Genomic DNA, 25113 nt, shown 5'->3' with positions numbered 1-25113 from the left:
ATATATTTATAATCATATATTTGATTAATGTAGAACTTTAAACCAGTGATGTTTTTGAGTAAAAGGCAAATAAACCACACACATTATTTTAAAAATTACTGTAGAAGTTTGAAGTTTTCAATACAGTTTTTAATGTGTTTATATCGTTAAAGGCCTGACCAGTGAAAGTAGCTGGAAATTTGCTTCAGCTGGACACACTTTGCCTCGCTGCATTCTGTATTGCTAAATTAAATAATTATACAAATAAAGAAAGCATACAAATACGTACATAAAGCTTGTTCTACATCATTTTAAGCTGTAGTGATACAAACACACGGTGCAGCTCAGAAACCATATAGAGAAACCAAGGCTGTCTATTGCAAAGTCAGGGTGACCTGTGAGAAACACAGTTTGATAAAACTGTGCACAGTTTAATCTGCTTCCACCTCTGTGTAAACAACTACTAAATGAGTTCAAATGTGGAGAAGCAGAATACCATATCCTGCAACTATTTGTTATATTTGATCTGTATGTCTCCAAGCACTAAGAACCAATGAACATTGAGTAAAAGTGTGTTGGTTTGCCTGAAAGCTTTTGTCGTTTCTGTTAGTATTACAGTAATAGAGGAGTTGACTGGTACTAGTGCCGTGCTAGGTTGGTTTTAAGCTGCATTTGCGTCGACGGTAATTAACTAATCTAGCCTCCTGTGGCCTGTGGGGGTTGTGAGGTAATCTTGAATGGCTTAATAAGATTTCAGTGTCTACTACCAATATTGACTGCTGCTAGGTGGCACTGCGTAGAGTCTTAGGATCCGTCATCAGAAGCAATATGTTGAACCTGGAAGCAGCAAAGAAAGAGTACATAGACAGATTATGTGAGGAGGTGTGATTCTTTTCAACAATGGACTAAAACAGGAAGACTGTTACTGGACCGAAACCATCCGGCCATGGAGGGGTCAACTGCAAGAAAAGTGAGTTATTTTCTTAAATGTTTACTCCTGTCTGGTGAGTGAGAGGTCAACGCCTGGTCTGGCAGCCATCTGTCAGAGGGTTAGTTGACTTGAGTCAGGCTGTCAGTAGCCTCAGTGAGTTTACAGTGAGGTTAATTTAGTTTATTTTGAATTCTATCCGTCCAATAAGCTTTATACCCCTCTTCATATTATGTAGATCATTGAAAACAATGACACACTGTTGTTGCAGATCAGGATGATCAAGATTATTGAATCAGATGCCAAGCAACGTTATGAAACTGCTTTAGTTACTAAGCAGTGTGTGTAGTCAACAATGGTTGTTATCCATATTGGAAGCTATCAAACAGAAGATACATTGAGTGTGTTTATTTATACTCATGAGAGTCTTGTTGCTATTTATCTTCACAGATATGCTCCATTAATTCTCAAATTATTCAGCAGTTACTGAAGTACTGAAACAAGATCCATGTCTAATTATTGTACTAGTGATATACAAAACAGTTACAGTAGGCAAATATATAGTGCAGATATAAACATGTGACTCATCGCCATCATTTGAAAAACAAATTTTATTTCATATAAAAATATTCATAATTAATGTTCTTTTTATCAATGAATGAATTGACTAATCGTTGCAGCTCTAGTTCTCAGCTGTGGAAGTTAACTAAGTACAGTTAGGCAAGTACTGTACTGAAAGGTGCACTATGCCTTTTGGGGGCAGAAATCTTAATGAGAAAAGAAAAATCTTCATTTATTGATTTTCCCAACTGCATAAACTGAATTAAGAAACTGTCATCAAATCAAACAATTTAAAACTGTTTTACTTTGTTTATATTTGCAGGACCCTTCTAAGAAGCAATATTTCTAGCTTCAAACAGCGTTCTGGGGACCTTATTTCCTCTACGGACAGCTTGTTTATTCAGTTATAGCAAAATATCTAATCAATATTTCTGAGTTTGGTTAATTTGAACTTTTTTGATATTATAAATGTTATTTTTTTGAATTTGAATTTCTTTTACAAACCCACATAGTAGACCTTTACGTACAATTTTCAAGTATTTTACTTGAGTACTTCCATTTTCTACTTGTGATAATATACTTCAGTGTTCTAGAGAGAAGCAGGAGTTAAGAGGTCAGAAGTGGTGATTCTGCCCTGCAGACTCTGACTGTAACAATCAATTATCTCTCAGTTCAGCCTCTCTGTAGGCGCCCGGGGAGGGACAGGATTTGGAGGCTTATGTTAGTGACAGGAACAGTAAAAGGCACAACCCCAAATACACTTCTGAGCTCTAGTCATCTCAGGAGGAGAACGCAGGGATCTTATGTTCAGCTGTAGGGCACTTTAGATACAAAATATGCTGCTATCAGCTCGCTTGACTTCATGCCGTCTGACAGCATCTGCCATCTGTTACTTGCTCAATACGATCATTCCCTCCTGGTTATCTGGTTTCACTGGGAGTGGCAGAGGTATCTGTTGCATTGTGTTAAAGTAGGATGTCATGCTGATGTCAAGTTTTCACCCCATGTTGTTGTGTTATGAGCAGATATTTACATCATTTGCTTGTTTAATTGCTGTTAGAACTTTTATCATGTTTTCCCAAAGACTCTCACCGTCTACATCAACAGGCAGACATATGTAACGTCCCCTTCGTGCTCCAAGTAAACAACACTCACCTGCTTAAGCAGCACAGCGGGCACTGTCCCCTTCAGCTCCTACACAGTCTAATTATACCCTCCTTCAATCAGGTGGAGGTCAAAATAAAGAAGCTGTTTTGATAAACCAGATTTGGCACATCAGTGTTAACAGGTTTGTATCTGCTCATAATCTATTTGTCAAACTACTAACAGGGTGTCTCTTTTCTTTTTTCTTCTTTCAAACGTTTTAAACAACAGAAAACAGGATATGGACATCACAAAAAAGGTATTTTAATAATAATTTATATCTTATTGATTGTAAAGAATCACTCAAGTGTTACTAATTCAATATATCTTTATCTTATTGATCAATTAAATAAGTCAATCAGTCAATCACTGATCTTTTAATCAAATATTTGATTGCTTAATCTATTTGATCTGTCTAATAGGCCAATCAATCTATTTGAATAATTGATTGATTGATCTTGATTGACTGGTTCCATGACATCTCAATAAAAGCCAATGAAATCCATTTTTCAAAATGGAGTTGTTTTTAATATATTTTCAAATTCTGATTCAAATTCCCTTAAAATTCACATTAATAAAATGATCTAATTATCTTGTGACTGATATTACACCTTAACAACATATAAAACAGAGACTTTAGTTCAGTGTCTTTTCCATTAATCTGTTAAAAGATTTGATCTTTGAATTGATCAGATCTGAGGAGTTACAGATGGTGATATGAGTTGTTTCATGATCCTCAGAGACCTCTGTTGGCCACCCGACCCTGTCCCGTCAATCCACAGCAGACTTCAGTGGTGACGAGATCACTCAGCCCAGGAGACTGAACGGTTCCTCGGTGGAGACGCCGACTTACCAGAACCTGCACCGGGAGCTGCTGCTCAGCCATAAACGGTACAGCAGGTCACACATTGACATTTGAATCAGACTAGGGCAGAGTGGACTGTGTGTTGTGAGTGTGGCTGTGACTGACCACACAGGGGCCTGCTGCTGGAGGAGAAGCCGGAGCTGACGCGAGTGTTGGAGCAGCGCAGACTGGAGCTGCACAAGGAGGAGGAGATGGCACGACGTGGGCCCTCAGATCTGGAGACGGAGCTTCGCAAGAGGCAACAGAAGCTGGAAGAGGTCAGAGAAACGTAAAGTAATGAAGTAACTGTCATCTTCCAGACAATTCACAAAGTTATTGTTAAATTTTTTAAAAACAAAAAACACACAGCCGTTGTTGTTAGTGTTAGCACAAGTCTCTGTGGATTAAGGGATTTCAAGGATCAATATCATTATTTCTTTATTTTTTATTATTAATCTGCTGATTATTTTCATGATTAATCCATTAATCGTTTTTGCTTCAAAAAATACTGAAATAATGAATTGATTATCCAAATATTAAGCAATTAATTTTCTCATGATAGAATAATCAATTAATCAACTAACCATTGCTGCTCTAGGGGTCAGTAGTGAAAGGTAACTAAGTGCAATTAGGCAAGTACTGTACTTAAGACAATTTTTAGTTACTTTATTTGAGTACTTCCATTTTTTACTACACTATAATTCTACTTAAGTACTTTCCAGATGGGAATATTATGCTAAATACTTCACTACATTTATTGATCAGATATAGACACTGACCATAAACCATTAAAAACTGTCAAAAACATTTTCCAAACTTTCCAGACTTTGTACAAAACCCTGATAGTATAATATTATATACGTACACTGACTTGTCCATTTGTTTTTCCAGTATGAGCAGGAGGAGATCCGACAGCGAGAGAATCAGCAGAAGATCCCAGAGTTTGTCCGTGTGAAGGACAACCTGAGGCGAACACAGGTGTCTGAGCAGTGAGGCCCCGAGGCTCCCATCAGCCCCTGCAGCATCTCACCATAGTGGCCCAATCTTTATGTTAACTGTCTGCTGAGCTACATATAAACAAATATCACAGAATCAGGAAACACATTATTCCCTTAGAAATGTCGTCTTAAACTTTGTCACAGCTCTGGTTCTGATGAGGGAGATAAAGTGCTTAATTTGTATTAATAAGGACTGAGAGGGTGGATATTTTTTATGTTTTTTATTGTCATTATTCTATTTTTTTTTTTTTTTCATAATTACTCCTCATGCTTCTTCCTCAGTTAAAGGAGACTGTGTTATTGTTTGTTTGTTGGAAGGGCCACATTGTCTAAATCTCTACTTTCTATAAGACCATGATGCGATTCTTAACTGAGGTATTTCTCAACAAAACTGTTTTGTATCTATAGAAATAGCCCCCGTGTTACACATTTGTTTGTTTGTTTATCTGTCACTGTCATGACTTTTGATTTTTAGTGAGTCTGTGTGCTGTGGAAATAAAGGCTTTATGGTTTGCAGAGATGTGTTGTGTTGTTGGACACGATTCAAAAGCACTGGGGATTGATTTGCATGCTGCTCTGCTCCCCGAGGACTCTCGTGGTTCATTCAAATGGATATGGGGGACTTTGTTTAATTAGCTGATCTTTTCATTCCATCACGGGATGAGAGGAGAAAGCACAGGCCATCTGGAGGAGGTTTTTCAGGATGTAAAGGCTAGGAATACCCAAGGGCCTGGTTAAAGCACTGGAGACATTTGGGAGAGTCGGGGAAGCCACCGGCTGTAGACAAACAAAAGTAGCCTGTTTGTTATTTCAGAAGTATATTTAGATCATTTCAGCATCACATCTTATACACATAGTGCTACAAAGAACCAGTGGTAAAAGAAGTAGCTCTAGATTTTTTGTATAGTATAACCAGCAAATTGTACTTTAATTATTAATCAGTCAGTGTAACAACTCCTTAATTAAGACTTTTACATTCACATGTGAGCAAGATTTGATGTTGTTGCTGGTCAAGGTGGTGCTTATTCAAACTTCTTGATACACTGTTGGGTAGTTTACTGTATAACTGCATATAACATTTTCAGTGCTCAAAAAAGATCTTTGAAATCTTAATCTGCAAAGTAACTCGTCCAAAATGGCTGTCAAGTAAATCGAGTAAAAGTATATTTCTCTCTTGAATACCAAAGCACAGTGGTGAAAAGTAACTAAGTACATTTACTCAAGTGCTATATTTGAATACAATTTTGATGTACTCGTGTATTTTCATTTCCTGTTACTTTATACTTCTACAATTTAGAGGCAAATATTATACTTCATAACAATCAGCTGCAGTTTTAAGGTGCAGGATGTAAAAAATTACAACCTGTCGAATTCAAACTAAAAAAAAGACAACAAAAAAATGGAGGGCAGCATATCTCCAGAGTACCTGCTTATTGCTGCTAACGGGAGCTACCATTAGCTAGTTAGCTTGGTTAGCCGTGCAGCTAGCAGTCCGGATTGTGAGCTTGGGGCAGGGGGGGCTTGTTAGTGTTTACAATGCTAACACAGGAGCTTTGGACCTTGACAGGCCAGGGCTAGGTGGTTAGCATGCTAGCTTCAGTAGATATCCCTTCAACATAAAACATCAATGTCTTAACACCAAAACTGTTATTTCTTTACTTACTGTTGATAATTGTTGAATATTTTCAACTAAAGTAAAATAATACATAATTCACGTCTAAGACTTGATTAGCCTACTTCTTCTACCCCTGAGGATTAGCAGTATCAAATGGAATAACTCATATATATATATATTAATATTTGAGCAAATGTACATATTATGAAACTACACGATACAAGAATAGAGCATAAAGGGAATTAAAGAAATTAAACACCACATAATAATATATTCTAGATAAAATAGTGCAGTTGTAATAAATCTTATTCGTGTGTATGCTCCAACTACAACATCTGTCTGTAGGCCACATAATTATGTTTTATGGATTCTGGGGTGGGTCATCATCATGGCGGAAGGCAGACCTGAGTGTGTTCTTGTGCTCACCACCACTTTATTTTACCTTACTTTACTCACCAGCTGTCCTGGGCTTTACCAAAACTTGTGTCTCTCCCTCGGGCCATTATCCTTTTGTGCGTCTTCTCAAATTAAAAGCCCCCTCAGTGAGTCGCGTGCTGTGTCAATACGTAGAGCGTGTCTGGAAAGTCAGCAGCGTCGGGCGAAACCATCTGGAACGAGTCAGGGGAGATCACCGGCACACAAAAAAAAATATTTCCCTGTAAAAACGCTTACTTTAGCAAAAACCTATTTCTTTTCAGATATAATAAGACAAGCACTAGTTTGAGGTAAACATAACAAGGAATTGATAAGTAAAGAAATACTTAAGCACAAAGCAATTCATCTTCTCCCCCTTCATGGAGAGAGTGGAGTTGACTGAAACAGATGTCCCAAGCTTTACTTTCACATCTGACCAGAGAAAGTCTGAACAACTCCTGCTGGTGCAGGGAGGATGCTGTAGAGGAGCACATATCACACTATAACGTGAGTACGCAAGATTTTCCGTAGGTTAACAACATAATATAAATGGAAAACATAAGATATGGACGGAGCGGCAGTGTTGGTATACCTAGTATTTAGCTAGGATGAAGTGTGAGGCGAGAGATGCTGTTTTAAGTCGGTTAACTTAACCAGCTAGCTTAAATTAATTTGATATTTGGGCTGTAAATAACCCTTAAAATAGAAATACTTCCAAAGAACACGCCATTGTAATAAGTAACAAGTACAAGTACATTCACTAACTATTTGTAATTTATTATTTTTTCTGTTACTTCTACTACTTCTATGCTAATTCAATGCAGAGGAAAATATTGTACTTTTTTCTTAATTGCATTTATTTGACAGCTTTAGCCATATGTAAAACAAAGAAAATATTTTGCATTGGCTTTTGATACTTTAAGTACATTTAGTTGATAATACATCTGTATCTTTACCTATGTAATGCAATATTTTCATGCTGTGGTATTGCGATTTGTCCTTTAGTTTAGTAAACTTAGTAGTAGATTTAGTAAAGTCTGACTCCTTCTTCCACCATTGCTCCTCTTCCAAAAGTGTTGGATAAAATAATGTAAAATAAAGAAAGCGTTATTCCATCTATCAGACTAAGCAGTTACGAGTAATGAATACAAATTAGATGTGTGGGAACACTGTGTTGAGTCTGTGCAGTTCAATCACCTCCTCTACTTCATGAACAGGTTGCTTTCACAGACAAACTCCACTTTAGGGCTTATGTGGGGCACCCACCGTGCTGGTCGGTGGTAGTTGTTTGTGCCTGCGGCAGCAGAGCAAACAATTACCTACAGTCCACATGTTGACAGACATGCAGTGCTACTGTGGTGCTAAACACAACACCTCTATGTTGTTATGCCCCTGGAGTCCCCCCGGCTCTTTTGTGAACGGTGGGCACTTGTGGGTGAAAACCTCTAACCACATCCTGTCCGAGATGACCATCAGTGTTCATTCATAGGCCTCAGAAATGATGACTCAGAGGGACAAGGTGTCATGATCCCCAGGCAGCCCATCAGCCTCTGCAGAACAATGGAGCATCTCTTCTTGCCCTCTGTGTTTACGCTGTGACAGGGCTGCTGTGTCTGGCCAGCATATGGCCTGCAGTGACTGAGAGCAGGCTGATTATTACCCCTGTATTGTCTCTGCTAGAAAAAAGACCCCTGAACTACTTCACAGTGTTGATCTGACAAAGGAAAGAGGCTGACAGAGTTTAAGTCTTTGATACAGACTGTTATCACAGCCTCTTTCTGCCCGTGGAGTTTCCACACTCAGCACTGCTTCAAGACAAAGATCTGACTCCAGTGACGCGCTCTGTAACACAACACTTCATTTTTTTTTCTCCTGCCGCTCCCCCACATTGATGCACTTTTCTTCCAGCAGCCCACATTGTGTACAGTGTGGGTCCGTTTTGCTGAATGGATTTTGGCTTTTCATCAGACTCTGAAATAAGGCATGCTGTAAAGTCGTTTGGTTTCTTCCATAGTATCAGCATTCAGTGGAGAATCTTAATTACAGGGTTCGAACAGGCCTCGGTCTGGTTCCAGGCATCCCTCACTGTTTCCTCGGCGAGGCTGGTCCTCATCGGTAATTCCAGGGCCGACCACAGTGGTAATGAGCACGGTGGTGGTGGCGGCATTCCAGGAGATCGCAGCTCCAAGGGCTCATGGGAAAGGGTGGTGGGGGAAGTCTGGGAGACAGTGAATCCACATCATGATCTCTTGCCATAAACACCCACTTCCGTAGATGTTACACTGTCATGGTCTGGTGAGCAGTGAGGATGGGTGGGATGGTCATCTCCCATCCCTGACACGTTCCTAGATAGTCGTCCTTAACGTTGATCACACACATGCTGCAATTAAGATGTTATGACTGCATCAATCAAGTCTGCTGGGTGGAGACTGCTATCAGCAGCTGCAGGAAATGGACTGCTATTCCTGTTAAACACGATCAAGAAAAGTATCCTGGCTCCATCTCACAGTATACTTTCATCACTCCCACGACTCCAGGTTTTTATGAAAGCTATGACAAATGGCATTAGCGTCTTGGCAATAAGCTGCAGCGTCTAGTGAGATCTGCTGTTCTACCCAAACTCACCCACCCACCCACTCACTCAGCCTAGACCTCCGACCACAGACTCTTGTGAAAGTCTTCAGAGAGTTATGGGGTGTAAGTGGGTAAATCCCACATTACCCTGCCTGTCTCTGATTACCAGGCTGGATTCCTGTTGACGTCTTTTAGATTGCTGCGTCTGAGAGTACAGCGGGGCCCCGACCTTGCACATTTAAAAACTCAGCACTGAGCTCAGCCTTGTCTCAATATTGGCCCAATGACGCTGCTCAGGCCCCGAAGCGAGTCGTCAGCAGATATTGCACCCACAGTAGATTATTGAGGCCGGTTGGTGGATACAGGGCCTTTGTTGCAGTGTTGTTTTACTGACTCAAGCTGCCTGTGCCTCATTGTGCTACCGGCTGCCCATAGCTGCATCAGTTCACATGAGTTGCTGTGGTGAATGGGTCAGGCCTGTGGGATACACAATAATATCCTGTTAGAGGAGCTCGGGCTCTGTGTCTTCCTGGTCCCTGCAGGAAAAGGCCTGATACCAATCTCCAAACAGAGAATGAGACAAGAGTTGAGGATTATACACAGCAGATTTAGCAATACATTCATTCATGTGGTGTCTGTTTTCATATCACTTTTATTCCTGATGAATAACACATCATTCAGTGTTTTCCTAGGTTTGTGGAAAACAGAACCGGTTTGGGGCTCCTCCTGCAAGAAAATGTTTTACCTTTTTTAATTAAAAAATCGCTAATGTACAGTCTTATATATTGGTTTCCTGATTTATTTGAATTGCCTAAACCTTTCACCATGGCTTGCACATTGTATGCCCCACAAAACAAATTAAATCGGAGGTGTGTAAGTGCTACAGATTATAAAAAAAGGACAGGGAGACAAGGTTACTACCATTTATTTATCCTCTATTTGTGCAGTTAGACTTTATGATTACTTTTCAAGATAGTTTTTCACTAAAAAAGATGTTTCCTGACAAAATGGAAGTTTAAAGGGATCCCAGATTGTTTGAATACAATTTTATTTTTCATTTTAAGTTTTAAGAATATTTTTATGATTCGGTAATATATGGCGAATCACAGTTATGCTGGATGACGAGATAATCATGACACAAAATCTTCATATTGTCCCATGCCTGTTTTCACATCATTTTGGACCATCATTACGACCATATCTGTATACAAGAAGTTAGCAATAAGCTAGGGTTGATAATAAATAGACAACACCTTAAAAGCTTTGAGACAAAACCTGCCAAAGAAGTCCACTGGGGACCAACTACAACCATTAAATCTGGGAAACTAACTTCAGTTAGTTTTCATGCTCATTGATTTTAGATTAATTCAGCTTAGACAGTCCTGCATCTAAGCCTTGTAATGGTAAAGAAAACCTTGACATCATTTACTTCTCATTTCAGCTTTGTTTACATGATATTAACACATAGACTGCTCTAGGAGTCGTCAGGTTTATACACATCATTTTATGAATGTGTGGCTTTGAAGCTAGGCTGGCTTATGATGTCCTTTAATCATGTTGGAGCCTGTAACGCTGTTTCTTGTGATCTGAAGCCATTTTTAGGGGAAAGGTTGAGGTGGTGACTGACATGTGAGATCCATAATAAATTGATTAACCCAAAAAGTACCCTCTGTCTAGTCCTGAGATGATTTCACAAAAACAGTGCAGTCAGACCTCCTGGCCAGGTTTTAAAAGCCTTGACTTATCTCTAAATGTTATCTCCAATTTGTTGTTGTCATTGTTTTCCTCTTCTTGCCTGTCGTTCCTCTCCCATTCTCGTTTTTTGTTTATTGTCAGTCAGTAGTTTGGTGGAGAGCAACAATGGAGCAGAGCAGGGCCATAAACACGCATTGTGCTCGCCTGTTTGTGAAAGTGCGTTAGTGAAATGGGCAGCATTGCACAGGAGTGATCTGATGCTGCGTGGACAAGCCCAGCATTGAGACATTCTTCCACTTCAAAGCCCCTAGAGGGTTTTCTGGACACTGGTTGAATAGGAGCTGAGGGAGGGGTGCGCAGGGGGAACAGGTGCAGTCCATGAGTGGGGTAATTCCTGCTGCCATCTGCTTTCTTTTTCGGGGTCTGGGCTCTTTAAACGCCCTCTGACACGCCTCATGGCGACACGCTCCCCTAGCCAGCCGCACCGTGCCCCGTCACCATGGCACCACGATTTGGATTAACCCCCGCACATGTGCCGAGTCAACCGTGGGGGTCTGCCTCTTTTGTGAGTGAGCATGGGAGGGAGGAGGAGGGGCAGGAGGAGGAGATGGAGAGCTGCATGGATAAGTGTGTGAAAGGACACTCGCCAGTCATTCACTTTTGTTAAGTAAAGCAGCAGGAGCAGCATGAATGAAGCCCTGTGGGAGGAAAACAGCAGGAGAATGTCTATTCTTATAAGTGCTCAATTTAATTTTTACTAATATCTGCTTATTTCAACAGGTATTTCTAAAAACTCCAGAGCAGATCGTGAAGATGACGGCCATCGAGAGCAAAGAGGAGATCAGTGACACTGACAGTGGGATTATCTTGCACTCTGGTGAGAAAACATCATGACAAAATGCTAAAATACAGCATGTGATTTCCAAAAGATGTATAGCTTAGGAAAACATGATCAATACAAAACATAACAATATTACTGATGGGAAGAAAGCAAGCAAAAGAAAAAGTTGCATCTCACATTGTCACTTTTAACATTCATAAACAAAAACAAATAGCAATACATTTGTTTGCAGATGCAAAAGCAGATGTTAATTTTCATTATTTTATTATCCAAAAGGGAATTTGATTCACAGTGTCGACACAAAAAACAATATGCACAATTAAAACACACAGACATAGTCCAGAAATTACAGACACTTAGTGTTGGTGTCAGCCCACATTATATCACACCATGCAGGCAGGAGAAAAACAATACAACAAACAGCTTCAGTACTAACAAGAACAAATGTGAGCAAAAGTTTCATTGTCGTTTCATCTGTTGATTATTATCTTGAATAATTAGTGGTTTTGGTCTATAAAAAGTCAGAAAAAGGTGAAAATTGTTTCGAAAAGACCAAAATGACATCCTCAAATGTCTTGTTTTGTCCACAGCCCAAATATATTCAGTTAACTGTCAAAGGGAGTCAAGGAGTAAAAAACTGAAAATATTCGCATTTAATTAGCAGGAATTAGAAAATTTGGACTTTTTCAAACCGATTAATCAACTAATCATTGCAGCTCTACATAAGTACAGAAGAAACAATACAGCATTGAACTGTACACAATACTTTAAAGCACCAGCAGTTGTGCTGAAAATGATGTGTTGTAGTAAGCCTAATCGATACATATCGATTCTGATGTATCGAAACACCAGTACACCAGTTGACACACATTACTTTTAAAGGCCTGATCTAAAGAGAAATTAATTAATGTTTCTAAAAAAGTGTGATATTTAATGTTTCCTACAGTCTGATGCTGTGCCCTGCTAATAACCAAGAAAAGAAAAGTTGTATCTCACTGTCATTGTTATATTTATCTTTTCATACAACTCTAAAATGTTATTCCCTCAGTGTTTTCCCTGTGGTATTTAAAGTGGTATAGAATATTGATATTTTGACAACACTATAAGACAGCACATCATATACAGTAGAAATAGCAAATAGTATATTTATTTCTATTGCTGAGACAGTTGCTGATGAGGATAGCCTGATCTGATCCCATGTGTGTTCACTGCAGGTCCAGACAGCCCCACGTCCCCGGTGAAGGACCTGACCACCCACACCAGAGCCCTGAAGTTGAAGCACCAGTCTCTGGAGGAGCGACTGGAGCTCTGCCTGCTGGAGCTCAGAAAGCTCTGCATCAGGGAGGCAGTAAGTAACTCCAACATGATGACATGTACACACTACTACTAAGACATTAATTTGTGCTTTGAGTAGTTAAAACAAACTCTGTAATAGTTCTAAATGAGAAGTTATAATTGCATTTGGTTTCTCCTATTTTTGTAATCAACACTTTTATTTTGAATTCAAAGGAGCTGACTGGTAAACTGCCCTCAGACTATCCTCTGATGCCCGATGAGAAGCCACCCCGAGTCAGAAGGAGAATTGGGGCTTCCTTCAAGCTGGACGAAGATCTGATCCATATGAATAAACAGGTACGGGACGCCATCAGTATGGAGTGTCTTGAGAAAAGATAGCTAAAGAGACTATTATTCATCAGCTAAAACTAAGAATTTGACTTCATTGTAGGATCCAGAGTTGCAGGCACTGGAAACTGAATTGGCTCTTCAGCGGCAGATTTATGAGGCGGCCCGCAAACTCTCCCTGGAGGGCCACCTCAGTAAACCACAGAAGAAGAGCCGGCTGCAGCAGTGCAAGAGGGAGGAGAAGAAAGTGAAGGATCTGCAGGTCGCCGTGGTCCAGCACAGGATCAAGAGCGAGTGCAACTCACCATGCGTCAGCATCTCAAAGAGACAAAACAAAGGTGAGATACACCACTGCCCTCTTCAGGCCAAACTGTGCACTGCACTCATGAACACACACTGATCGTTCTTTTTCTGTATACAGATCTGAACATGTCTGATGACAGCTCCCTGTCGGATGTGGTGGCCTTGGATGATGGTGAGTAGGGAGTACAGTTATACATATAAGCGTTGAAGATTATTATTACTCTCATCACAAAACAAAAGCATACTCTGACAGTCCTTGCTGTTTTTCCACAGATGTGGACTCTCCCAGCCCTCTATCTCCTCCAGTGTTGGGCACCTCCTACTCAGACCCCCTCCAGCTGTCAGCCAAGACCCTGCAGTCATCCCCGCAGTCATCAAGCCAGCTCAGTGTGGAGTTCGAGCGCTCCCCCATCCAGAACTCTCCATGGAAAGAGTCCAGTCTGGATCAGCCTTATCAGAAGGCCACTAAACCTCAATCTGCCTGCAGCAGCAGGTCCAGGTACGAGTCTGGACCTTGTGAATACACTGCTTCACTGGGTTTCCTTCATATTTGTCAAGGAAATTAAATACATTGATATTCACAAAGTACAGATTTCTTATGTAAGATATAAACTTAAAAAAAATCTAACAGGATAAGGAAGACCTGAGTACTATTATATACTATATGTTATATTCAGTTAGTTTCAGCTAGAAGAAAACACTGAATCTATCAAAAGGAAGCTGATTAGTCACAGGAAATAGTTTGTTCAAATCACTCATTTTACACAAACCACTTGCAGTAATTGCTTTCACTCTACAGGCTACTTGTACAGTTTATCAATTCTTTTGTACTGTTATTGTCAGGTATTAGATATGAATGAAATATCCATAAAACACATCACCTGTCAGGGGTTGACAGTTTACTCTGATTGAAAAGGGGTTAAGGGAAAAATGTTGGGACCCACCGACATTGTAGATGTATTGCATTTCTCACATCATTCTTTCTGTTGTTTTTCTGTGCAGCAGTCCAGCAGGAACCCAAGTGTCTGCAGAGAGCTGCAGGATTCCTATCTCTCAGTTTATCAAGAACTCAGCCCTGCGTCACAACCACTCCACCAGTGCTCCCTCCACCCCTGAGCTGCACGTGCGCCGACAGTACTCCCAGTCCTTCAGGTACACTGAGAAGTCAGATACATTAGTACACTAATTTGCAGAGAGCATAGCAACATGTCTGATATAATTTTACATTCAATTTCTCCTCAGACTTCCCAAAAGTAAGCCATCTGCTGACAAAGAGCGCCTCAGCTCTGAGAACAATCGAGGGCGAGCCAGGCTGCCCCAGCGGTGCTGCGCGGCTGACTTCCTGGTGCGTTCTCCAGAGTGCTCCCTGCTGCGCCCCTACCAGTCTAGCTCTGAGGACAGCAGCTCTGAGCACTCCTCCTCCTCCTCCTCCTACATCAGCTCTCCTGGCAGGGATGGACCCACTGAGATCCCAAAGCTCTGCCCGCCGCCTTATGGATTCCACTTTGGAGCACAAAAGAAAGGGCTCTCCAGCATCTCCAGCTCACACAAGAACTCCAGCCAGTCTCATTCCAGCCTCGGCTACATCAGGGCAGAAGAAGGCCCCCTCACCCCTCAAGACCTGGACATGGGGAAGTGCTTTGTGTCCTCCCCGCCTGTGGCAAGCAGCCCTCAGCAAAGACAGTGGCAGGAGGGAGCATTGTCGCCTATGAGAATAATAAAACCTCCTCCACCTTACACCAGGCTGGTGCGAACGCCCTCACTGAAGGAGTATCCGAACCACGCCATCAGGCTGATGCCCCGGGAGATCGTGTCGGAGGAGCTGAAGTCCTGGCATCAGAGGAACCAGCTGCAGAAGTTACGGCCGAGCTGTGTGGATCAGCAGAGCGCTCTGAGCCCCACTTCACCTCATCTGCCTCCATTTAAACAGGTCGGTTCAATGATATAGCAGCAAAATAGGCGACTCATTATTGATTAGTCTGTTCTGTTAATCGTTTGATCTATAAAAACATCAGAAACCAATGGAAAAATGTCCATGGTGACATCTTTAAATGTCTTATTTCAAAAAATCAACACATTTTCACATTTTGGAAAGCAGAATTTTCTGTTTTGCTTGAAATTGCTTTAAAAAAATGCAGATTAAAGTTCCTTTGATGGACCAATCAATTAATCAACTAATCTCCTCAATATATTTGTACTTGTAATGCATAAGGTGATCACTGATTTCCTGTCTGTTTTCACAGGGTTTGGGTAATGTGGTTCTCCAGAGAGCTGCGGACGGGACTCCAGTACAGTGGTTCATTCCTGAGGATGCTGAAATCGTGAGCCAGGTGTAGCTGAGACTTCTGCTGCTCTGCAGTGTGTTCAGTAGGATGTGTGTTCTTCCTTTTTATTTATCTCTCTATTTATTAAGGCTCTCTGTGAGATTATATGTTGACATGAAGACGTGGACCTATCGAGCACATTTCTCTCTCGTCTTTTAATTTAAACTTAACGTAAGGTGGCATGCCAGTTTTATTTATTTTAAATTGTTTTCTAAAAGATGTTTCTAAAATTTCTGAGGTGAATTAAGCCTCATACAAGTTCATAAATGTGTCGAGTGGATCACAAAGTTTAAAACAAGCTTGTGGTTTAAATGATTTCCTTGTGGCTGGCACACATTTTGCACACAAACTTCACCTACAGTAGTTCTCAAATAAGATGCCCATTCCTAATATAATTTTTAATATTATACTCTATTTATGCATTCTTGAAAGTTTCCCCCTTGCAACATAGAGACTTATTACTAAAGTTTTGATACACCTTTGAAAATGTATTGCTCTTTTTAATATATATAGTTAAAATTTAACATCTGTCTGATGTGAAGTACGCTGAATCTTAACATTTACTATTAACTCTTGATAATTAATCACTGATGCCTTTAACGGTGGTTTGATGAATGTTTTCACTGCAGTATGGTGCTTTGTTACTAACCCAGTGATTGTATCAGTTTTGATATTTTTTGTATATTTATAATAAAAAAAATACAGTTAAAGTTAAGTTTGTGCCACTGTTGTCATTGAGGTATTGTCTGAGCCAAAAGAACACAAACAGAAGTGTAAATCAAAAATGTTTTGTATTTATAAACAAAGAGTTTTCCAGACGGTCTACACAATACAACATCTTGATAACTGTATATTCAGAAAACAGATTCTCCATCATGAAGCTTCCAACAAGAAGTAAGTCAGTGTCACGACACAGAAGAGCGCAAACAGGTACATGCAGAAGATCGCCCAGCGACAGCGGTGCAGCCAGTGAGCCAGAGGACGCTGTCTGCAAGAAGAACAGCCAGTCAGTGTTTGTGCAGAGAAAAAAATCACCAGTCATCAAAAGACTTTTAAAAACATGTTGACTTACGTGCCCACAGAGAGCCGTCTGTAAACATTTGTACTCTTTTTATCCCTGTCTGCTTTTTTCTTTGTTAAGGCAGATTTGCCCTTGTGCCTATGTCGCAAAGTATCCAAAGAGGAACTGAAACAAAGACACATAAACACACACAGTTACATTTTTCCAGAACAGGATCAATGCAAAGTTAACCAAGCTGGAGCCGTTCTCTGATGGTGATGTCTGAGGCAGTAGTTTGAACTGGTATTATTCGGTGTTTACTGCAGGCTATCGATTTTTGTGTTGTTTCTGCTATTTTGTCCATGTGCAGTGATTCCAAGCCGTACTTTTTGTTTTGTGTCTTCCTGGTGACCAGTTGTTTTGATGGGAGGCACTCTGGGGTGTGGACGGGAGGGGGTTCAGGAGGAGGCTGAGCAGCTGAAGTTTCTGGCGGAGCTTCATCAGGACCCGGTGGCCTGAAAAAACAGAGAAAGTGGAAATGAGGGGATGCACACTAGTTGATCACGTGGCACAGATAATTTGAGTCACTAGCTGACCTGTCATCTGCTGTGTAGCTGTCGTCCTTGTTGATGGCAGAGCAGCTGGACTCGGAGCTCGCTGATTGAGAGCGGCCAGACTTCTTGTTGGCTGATCCTCCCTCCTTGGCTCGCTTCCTCAACTGTCGCATTATCTTCTCCTGTAGAGACAAAGAACATCATCAGTGTTTCTGGATGATAAGATTTGTAAAGAAAGGAGAGAGTTCACTAACAAAACCTCCTTACCTGGCTGTTACTGGAAATTACTGATATACTGACTCTTCTACGGCTGTTGTTCTATTGAAAGAAAAGTGAGAGAACACAAATAAACTACAGATTGAAGTGATGAAAAGGTAGTTGTACTCAGATGGTACAACAAGCTAAATATCTACGTACCTGCTGATAGCTTCTCCTTCTGTTGTCACTGTCGTCTGGATCTACAACAACAGATCAAGCGGTCAGTAAAATATTGCACATGAACAAGACAAACAAGATGAGACGGATTGGGGTCAGAGACCTGGAGATGCTCTAGGGTCAGCGATGGTCCTGCAGGGGTTCTGCTGCTGAATCGCCTTCTTGGCCTCCTCCAGCTCTGCCACGTTTCTGTCATGTCGTCTCGTCAGATTGTCCATATGAGCCACCATGAGCTCGACTGCCCGGCTCACTCGAGCCTCCTAACAAAGACACAAAGAGCAAAACATCTTAGATTCTATATGATCTATATCTTATAGAGCAACACTAAGTGTACGTCATGTATGTTTGGTATATCTATTATAGGGACACTGACAAAAGATCTCAGCTTGAATTAGGAAAATAGCTTGAATGTACAAATAATTTCAGCGTGCTACAATAATTCATGATTGTCTGCAAATATCAAGACAGTAGTGCACAAATAGGAAGAGAGAGAGATCATCAGAGCTAAAAACACTTGTCTAAAACCCTGAAAGCCTAATTACTAATCACTTTCCTAAATCAATATCTGACTATAAGTGATGTGCTACTACACAAAAGTGAGCACAAAAGTGGTTATTTTGATAATTTCACCAGAGATCTCTGTATTTTGTGCTTTTCTTCTTGGTTTTAAGAGGATGGGGCTTTGTTGAATGTGACTTTTGTTCCAACACCGTCCTGATGAAGTACACTAGTCGAGTTTTTGAGTGAAAGAACATTTTTTATAATGTGGTTATTAGGCTTTAATGATGCACCAACATGTTAAATTCTTGCCCGGTGGCTTATTGTACACTGCAGGCTTTCACGCTAATTTAATATTATTTTAATGACCAATAATTAAGTCATAAATATAAACTTAATTGCCCCTAGAGGCTCCCTACTGAGGGACTTAACTTAAAACACCTTTAAATTAAGAAGTGTGGACACGAGTTGTGATTTGTTCAACCAAATAAGTGATTTTTCTTTTTCAGATTGTTCAATTTAAAGGAATTTTTAGGCTCAGAGAGCTGAAAATATTCAGTATTTCACAAAGAGATAGCACAAATTAGAGACAATTCAGAAAAATTATTTATTTTATGATAACGAAAGAAGAAATGTTCTTTTTCTTTCTTTATCCCTCTAATAATTTTGTACCTCCTCCGTTATACTCTGGCCCTTTTTGGGGCCCTGACCCACAGGTTAAATACCAGTCTTAAAGGTCCAGTGTGTAGAATTTAGGGGGCTTCATTGGCAGTATAATGATTAGAATTATGTTTTCATTCGCGTATAATTACCTGAAACTAAAAAAATGTGTATTTGTTACCCTAGAATGAGCATTTTATATCTAGAGAGGGAGCAGGTCCTCTTCCACAGAGTCCACCATGTTTCTTCAGTAACCCAGAAAGCTCAAACGAAGTCTTTCACAACTTTTGACTCTTTTAGCAGCAACCCTAGGGAGGGGAGGGTGAAGTGAGGGATATTCATTTGTTGGCTACCTGCAACCTCAAGAGATGCCACTAAATCCGCCACACTGGACCATTAAGTGCTACAGAACCATCCAAAAATCAGACAGGAGCAGAGGAGCTTCAGTGTACCTGGTGCACAGCACCGAGGACTTCAGCCGTGTTGGAGATCCGCTCCACTGTTCCACCGAGGATGTCCAGAGACAGCTCCAGCCTCTGCAGGATCTTACTGCGCTGACTGTCCAGACACAGGCCCTTCAGTGTCTACAACACACACACACACACACACACACACACACACACAAACACACACACACACACACACACACACAAACACACACACACACACACACACACACACAAACACACACACATGTAAACCTGCTCTCTGGTGGTGTCATTAAGGCTCATTTCAGGTCATTTACTGCACCTCCAGGGTCTCCCTGCCTCTGGTCAGCTCCAGCTGGATGTTCTCCTCAGCCAGGTTGCGTGCGTGCTCCTCGGCCTGCAGCCTCTGCTTCAGGGTGTACTGATCACAGCGGAAGGCCAGGGCGATCTGAGAGAAGGCCGTCTGAAAGCAACATGATCATTTATTTCACTCAGGTTTTCATTACATCCACATACTGTAAATACATTTCAGATGTTTATGTTTTGTCTGTATGTTTTAATGAGTTGAAATGAAGGCATACAACTTCAATTTGAGGAGAATATTAAAACAAATCAATACACATAACTTTTCTCTTATTACTATTAATCAAATGTAAATCCATGTAATCTGTGGTGGAAGAGAAGTAGTGACCTTACCTCTAAATCTTTCTCTGACATCTCCACACTGTCAGAAAACAAAATGATTGAAAGCTTAATAAAGACTCAAATTAAATCATGTTAATTAATAAACAACATATAGTATGTCAGCCTGTATGGCAGATAAATATCACAGGTTGTCACCTGTTGAGGCCCACACGCTCTATGATGGACAGCTCGTTCCAGTTTATGGCTGGCTGCTCCTCCTGGCTGGTTTCTGTTAGTAAAGATATAAACCAGTTTAACTCAAAGCCATGATACTGGTTACTGGATGTGTTTATAAACAGTTTATAGCTGTTACCATCTTCACTGTCCTCACTGTCCAGCAGGATGAAGGGACAGTGGTTGTTTGTCTCTGCTTCAGGCTGAAATAAGTTCAGAAACATTATATCTGACCGACAGAATCATTAAATACTAAGTGTTTGACAGGAGAGAGGAAGGGCAGTTGGTAGATTATTTGACTCACCTGAGCGTCCATCGTGTGTTCACAAGACTAATCCAAGGGTTTAACTCAGGTAAAAACCAGATTAAACTATTCAAATCCTCTTCACAGTCAGCATTTGATTTGTCACTGCTGCCTAAAACACAAATATGTTCTCACAATAAATTCCTGTCCGTGTTTGGCTCATTTCTTCCTCGGCCTTTCTCCTGTACTGCGAATAGTTAATCCTATTAAGAGATCCACAGTCAAACCAGAGCAGGACGTCTGCTGCCCCAAGAGGCTCATGGGTAGTGATGGCTGTACCTGGAGCTGTAGTAAACAAATGTTAGTGTTATCCCAGGTGAAGAATCAAAGGTGCAGTTTCCATCCCCCTCACTGTCTTAAAAAAATATTTTATATATGCATGCAAATGTATCTTCTCTGTAAATGTTAGTGAATCATTCTGCACTGCAATTTGTCTTTGACTGAGTTACAGAGGCACTTTAAACTCAATTATTTCTCAAGTATGAATGATAGGAACAGGATTAAGGACTATTTGAGCACTGAATGCACACATTACTGAATAATGCTAAATACATTATCTTGATGTATTTAGCTGATTGCTTCCATTCAGTTGCTCGTTTTATTTTATATGAATATTTTGTTGTTTGTCTTAAGTTGTTGCTTCTTCATTTATGTGAAACTTTTTATGCTGCCATCTTGGACAGCTCCCCTGTAAAAGATTCTGAATCTCAGTGGGATATTCTTGGTAAAAAATAAAGGTTAAATAAATGACCACTTAAATGGTGGATGCGTGAAAAGGAACTTTAAAACTTCACTGTCACAAAATCTACCACAAAAGGTGTTGATGACTTTTATCAGTATTACATATAGGGCAATTTCTGTTGGTTTTCCTTTTTTTCTACATGTCCCTCTTGGGTCAATTAATCCCTATATACCCCTCAACACGCAATTTATTGTTATTTCATACTTTGTTGCTTGTGTGCTTTATTTTCACTTAATCTTGATTTGTCCACTTAAATATCAATTTACCCTCAGGCATCAATTAAGTACTTGATTAAATAAAGATGAAGATGATTAAGTTTTTTTTACGTCTGAGCACATTTCCTGCAAATAAGCACAGCTATATTCTTTTTATCCTCAAACATTTTTTAGGTTTGAATTCTTGATCCATCCTGAGTTTTTTTTACTCCCATCATTTAAGTCAAATATTTAACATTAGAAAAGAAACATGAGGGAACAGTATCTGCAGGTATCCCAATTAATGTTTTGATTTAGTTAGAAAAAGGATTTAGATACAACTATGAACCAAGATAAGTAAATGACGGAGTACAGCATTAAGCAGTGTTTAAGTCACAGTTGAAAATACAGAAACATTCATGACCATTAAAACAAATTTCATGTCCACAAAGAAAAACACTGAAAACAGTCAACTTTGGAGCAACTCCACATTTTTATTAATAGAAAAGCTGTCATTTAGTAGAGGCGCTGGGGTTTTCCCATCGTGCTCTTGATGTAGAGAGCGCGCACGTTCTGCCAGTTCTTCTTCAGAAGAGACACCAGGAAGTTAGTAGCCAGGTGGATGTTGTACACAAGTTCATCTTCTGTCATCTTCACGTGTCCGACAGCTACAGCCAGACAGAGCACCTACGACAGAGATAAATACATTATTTAGTAACCCATTGATTTATTCAACATTCGCTCCGTGTTAACAGCAGAACAATCGCATTTTATTTCAGACGTCAGTACTAAGCATACCTTCTTCATCTGGAATTTGATGGTCGATTTGACCTCATCCACCTTGGTGTTCATGTTCTCGTTGTGGGTGAGCAGGGAGGGGAACTTGCCGGCCTTATTCAGCCCAGGGCCCAGGATACGAGGGATCTGCTTGATCAGAGACTCTGAGGCCAGGAAGGCGTCGTACTTCTTGGCTAAAAAGGGGACAGTAGAAAAAGAATGTTTAATAAGCATGTCAGAGTTTCAATGATTACAAACCAAGATTTTTAATGAGCAATGAAGTCAACTTCGTACCGAGCTTCTTGACCAGCTTCTTGTTCTTGTTGAGCTTCTTAAGAGCCTCGATGTCCATGTGTGGCAGCTCGGCGGCTTTGGCCTCGTCACAGTGCTGCTGGTCTCCCAGGACGCACACAGAGAACTTTGGCCTGGGGAGAGTCTTCAGCCTGCGTATTAATACAATTAGAGACACTGCTCATGATCCCACGTCAAAACCAGAGGCATTGGTTGGTAGTGAGGCAGGGTATGATTGAAACCATTATCATTAATATCCAGTGTTGATGCCTGGCTGAGTTATCTACATCATTGTAATTGCAATGACAGCTGAACTGTGCACTTCTAATGCAATCAGACCAAATAATTAAATAGGGAATGGAAAAAAAATACTATAAACACAAAGTACAGTTAACTTTGTATTCTAAAACAAAAATTATGGCCAGACATTGAAACTCATACTCTGCCAACCCCAAATAACACCTTCCTGATTTAACCGGAATAGAAGAATTCTTACCCATACCGCCACAGTGGCCGGTGTCCAGCTGACCTCTTTGGTAATATAAATTGGTCGGCTTGAGGACATGAACCTACCAGCTCAACCACTCAAAGCCTTCCCTCATATTTTAAGACCCAGGGTAAGGGTCCGTCTGCTTCACCTCCACCAGCCAAGGCTGGGTTAGCTCAGTCAGACTCCCCAAAGTACTTCTCCATGCCTGCTCCTGGCCTGTCTTTCTTTGTTTTATAATTTAAAACAATTTCAGCAACTATTTGCCGTATTCCAGGCTGTTTTAATACTCAGACAGGGCTGGCAGCAAACAGGGAAAAGGTTGGGTGAAACAGTAAAAGGCCGAACCTGACAGTGCCGGAGAAACGCTTGTCCTTCTGGGGATCATAGTTTTTCAAGCTGATCTGCAGCTCCACCGTCTCAGTAAACCTGTAAACAGATGTAGTGTTACATCATGAGTCTCCATTCCTGTTTCTTACCGATAGGCCAGAATGTCACGGGTTCAACAGTTTCTCATCATGAACTTACTTCCTTGACTTGGCCAGAGAGCCCTGCAGGACCTCCTTCACGGCTTCGTACAACGTATCTCTGGAGACCTTACTGTAACACAAAATCATCATCAAACATGTTAAAGTTGATGCAATATGTGAAATCCCCCCATTGAGTCCAACTCCCTCCAATGGGCTACGGCAGCTAGGAAACCTTCATAAACAAATAAGGTACAAATGTGTGAAAGATTCAATTTAATATAGTCTATGGGAGTAATTTAATCATACGATGACGGATTGTTTTCTAAAACATGCTTTAAATCCGTGGATGACGATGGATTACATCGAAATCTTAACGTGGTGTCCACCGCCGGCAGATGAACCGGTCCCATACGTCACGTTTAACTTCACTTATTTCAGATAAACTGCACTAAACAGCGCAACTAGCGTACAAGGTAACAACAATACAAGCTTCGACGAGCGATACAGCCCAGTATAAATGTGGCAAAAGTTTATTTCTTCGACATATAGTTGTTAAATTCGCTAACCTCATTTTAGCGGCTTGTCCCTCTCGTCTTGCTACGCTGGAAAAGGAAGTGACGCAGGAAATTACGCAAAATAAAGGCGGCCGTGTGATGACGTCATCAAAAGGCGCAAACGATTCGTCTTTTTTTCAAATGTAAAATATTAAATTATTAATTTCTTTGTATAATATTATTCAACAGTGTGGCTGATTTAATGTTTCTATGTCACTTTTTAGTGCTCGACTATGTTATTATTCACTGTAATGACTCAATGTAAAGGCTCCAAAGTAAAAAAAAACAAAAAAACCCAGAAAAGTCCTTTTATTTAAACTACAGCGTATAACAAGACAGTTGTCTATATATAAACGCTTAATATTAATATTAAGCTAATATTTTAGTTAATTAAGTTAATATTTAGAAAGAAAGGAAAAAAAGTAAAACAAGCAATACCGCAATATAATAATGCTCTCTTGGAAATTGGTGTCACATGGATATTATGAGAAACATGTACTCAATATAATAAATGTACTCATGCCCCTGTCACTGTTGGATTATGTACAACATATGTATAAAGATGGCCCAGTTTTATCTTTACTTACTATATATACAGTTGGGCAATGAGATCTGCAACATATTACATCATATTTTACAAGCTGAACGAGCTGAATCTGCAGGTTAATCAGTCACTATAGCTCTCAAATAACTGTAGTGGAGTAAGAATTGCAATAAATCCCTCTGAAATAGACTTAGACTTAGACTTAGACTTCACTTTATTTTAATGTTGTGAAAGTAGAAGTTTAAGGAACACTAAATAGATATTAAGGTGAAGTACCTCAAAATTGTATTTAGGTACAGTTATCGAGTAAATATATTTAATTATATTCCAACAAAGTGTTTTTAATGTTAAATATTTTATTAATTTAATAACCCTACACATTGAACTTGGGCAGATCTATGCACATACACACATACAGTACATGATGAATATGACAGCAGAATGAGCTTGAACTGCAACAACAAATCTTCAAGTA

General features: G+C 40.2%; 3 protein-coding genes across 3 annotated transcripts; 2 read left to right on the top strand and 1 right to left on the bottom strand.

Moving 5' to 3' along the window:
• Positions 1-925: 925 nt before the first annotated feature.
• On the top strand, positions 926-4448 carry LOC140999181 (protein FAM107B). Its single transcript, XM_073469460.1, has 5 exons — positions 926-949; positions 2843-2870; positions 3352-3502; positions 3589-3733; positions 4347-4448. Exons 1-5 carry the CDS (start codon positions 926-928, stop codon positions 4446-4448), a joined length of 450 nt encoding a protein of 149 aa, XP_073325561.1.
• Positions 4449-11564: 7116 nt separating this feature from the next.
• inavaa (innate immunity activator a) lies at positions 11565-15854 on the top strand. Its single transcript, XM_073471203.1, has 9 exons — positions 11565-11628; positions 12807-12940; positions 13102-13224; positions 13319-13553; positions 13637-13690; positions 13792-14034; positions 14529-14670; positions 14761-15448; positions 15762-15854. Exons 1-9 carry the CDS (start codon positions 11565-11567, stop codon positions 15852-15854), a joined length of 1776 nt encoding a protein of 591 aa, XP_073327304.1.
• Positions 15855-21989: 6135 nt separating this feature from the next.
• rpl10a (ribosomal protein L10a) lies at positions 21990-24173 on the bottom strand. Its single transcript, XM_073469525.1, has 6 exons — positions 24107-24173; positions 23599-23670; positions 23419-23499; positions 22587-22735; positions 22314-22486; positions 21990-22202 (listed from the first exon to the last, which is right to left on the bottom strand). The coding sequence occupies exons 1-6, from the start codon at positions 24109-24111 to the stop codon at positions 22032-22034; spliced, it is 651 nt and encodes a 216-aa protein (XP_073325626.1). The 5' UTR covers positions 24112-24173; the 3' UTR covers positions 21990-22031.
• Positions 24174-25113: the final 940 nt, after the last annotated feature.

The sequence above is a fragment of the Pagrus major genome, chromosome 7 (assembly GCF_040436345.1).
Source record: "Pagrus major chromosome 7, Pma_NU_1.0".
Classification (NCBI taxonomy): domain Eukaryota; kingdom Metazoa; phylum Chordata; class Actinopteri; order Spariformes; family Sparidae; genus Pagrus; species Pagrus major.
This window is presented reverse-complemented; position numbering and strand designations above follow the sequence as displayed.

Excerpts from the sequence above, each read along its gene's own strand:
- LOC140999181 (XM_073469460.1), top strand. The coding sequence starts at position 926 with ATGGAGGGGTCAACTGCAAGAAAA. Across the intron at positions 950-2,842 it reads AGGGGTCAACTGCAAGAAAA|AAAACAGGATATGGACATCA; the intron begins GTGAGTTATTTT and ends TTTAAACAACAG. Across the intron at positions 3,734-4,346 it reads GGCAACAGAAGCTGGAAGAG|TATGAGCAGGAGGAGATCCG; the intron begins GTCAGAGAAACG and ends TTGTTTTTCCAG.
- inavaa (XM_073471203.1), top strand. The coding sequence starts at position 11,565 with ATGACGGCCATCGAGAGCAAAGAGGAGATCAGTGACACTGACAGTGGG. Across the intron at positions 13,691-13,791 it reads TGTGGTGGCCTTGGATGATG|ATGTGGACTCTCCCAGCCCT; the intron begins GTGAGTAGGGAG and ends GTTTTTCCACAG. Across the intron at positions 14,671-14,760 it reads CAGTACTCCCAGTCCTTCAG|ACTTCCCAAAAGTAAGCCAT; the intron begins GTACACTGAGAA and ends ATTTCTCCTCAG.
- rpl10a (XM_073469525.1), bottom strand. Across the intron at positions 23,500-23,598 it reads TCTCTGGCCAAGTCAAGGAA|GTTTACTGAGACGGTGGAGC; the intron begins GTAAGTTCATGA and ends ATCTGTTTACAG. Across the intron at positions 22,487-22,586 it reads GAAGCTGGTCAAGAAGCTCG|CCAAGAAGTACGACGCCTTC; the intron begins GTACGAAGTTGA and ends TCCCCTTTTTAG.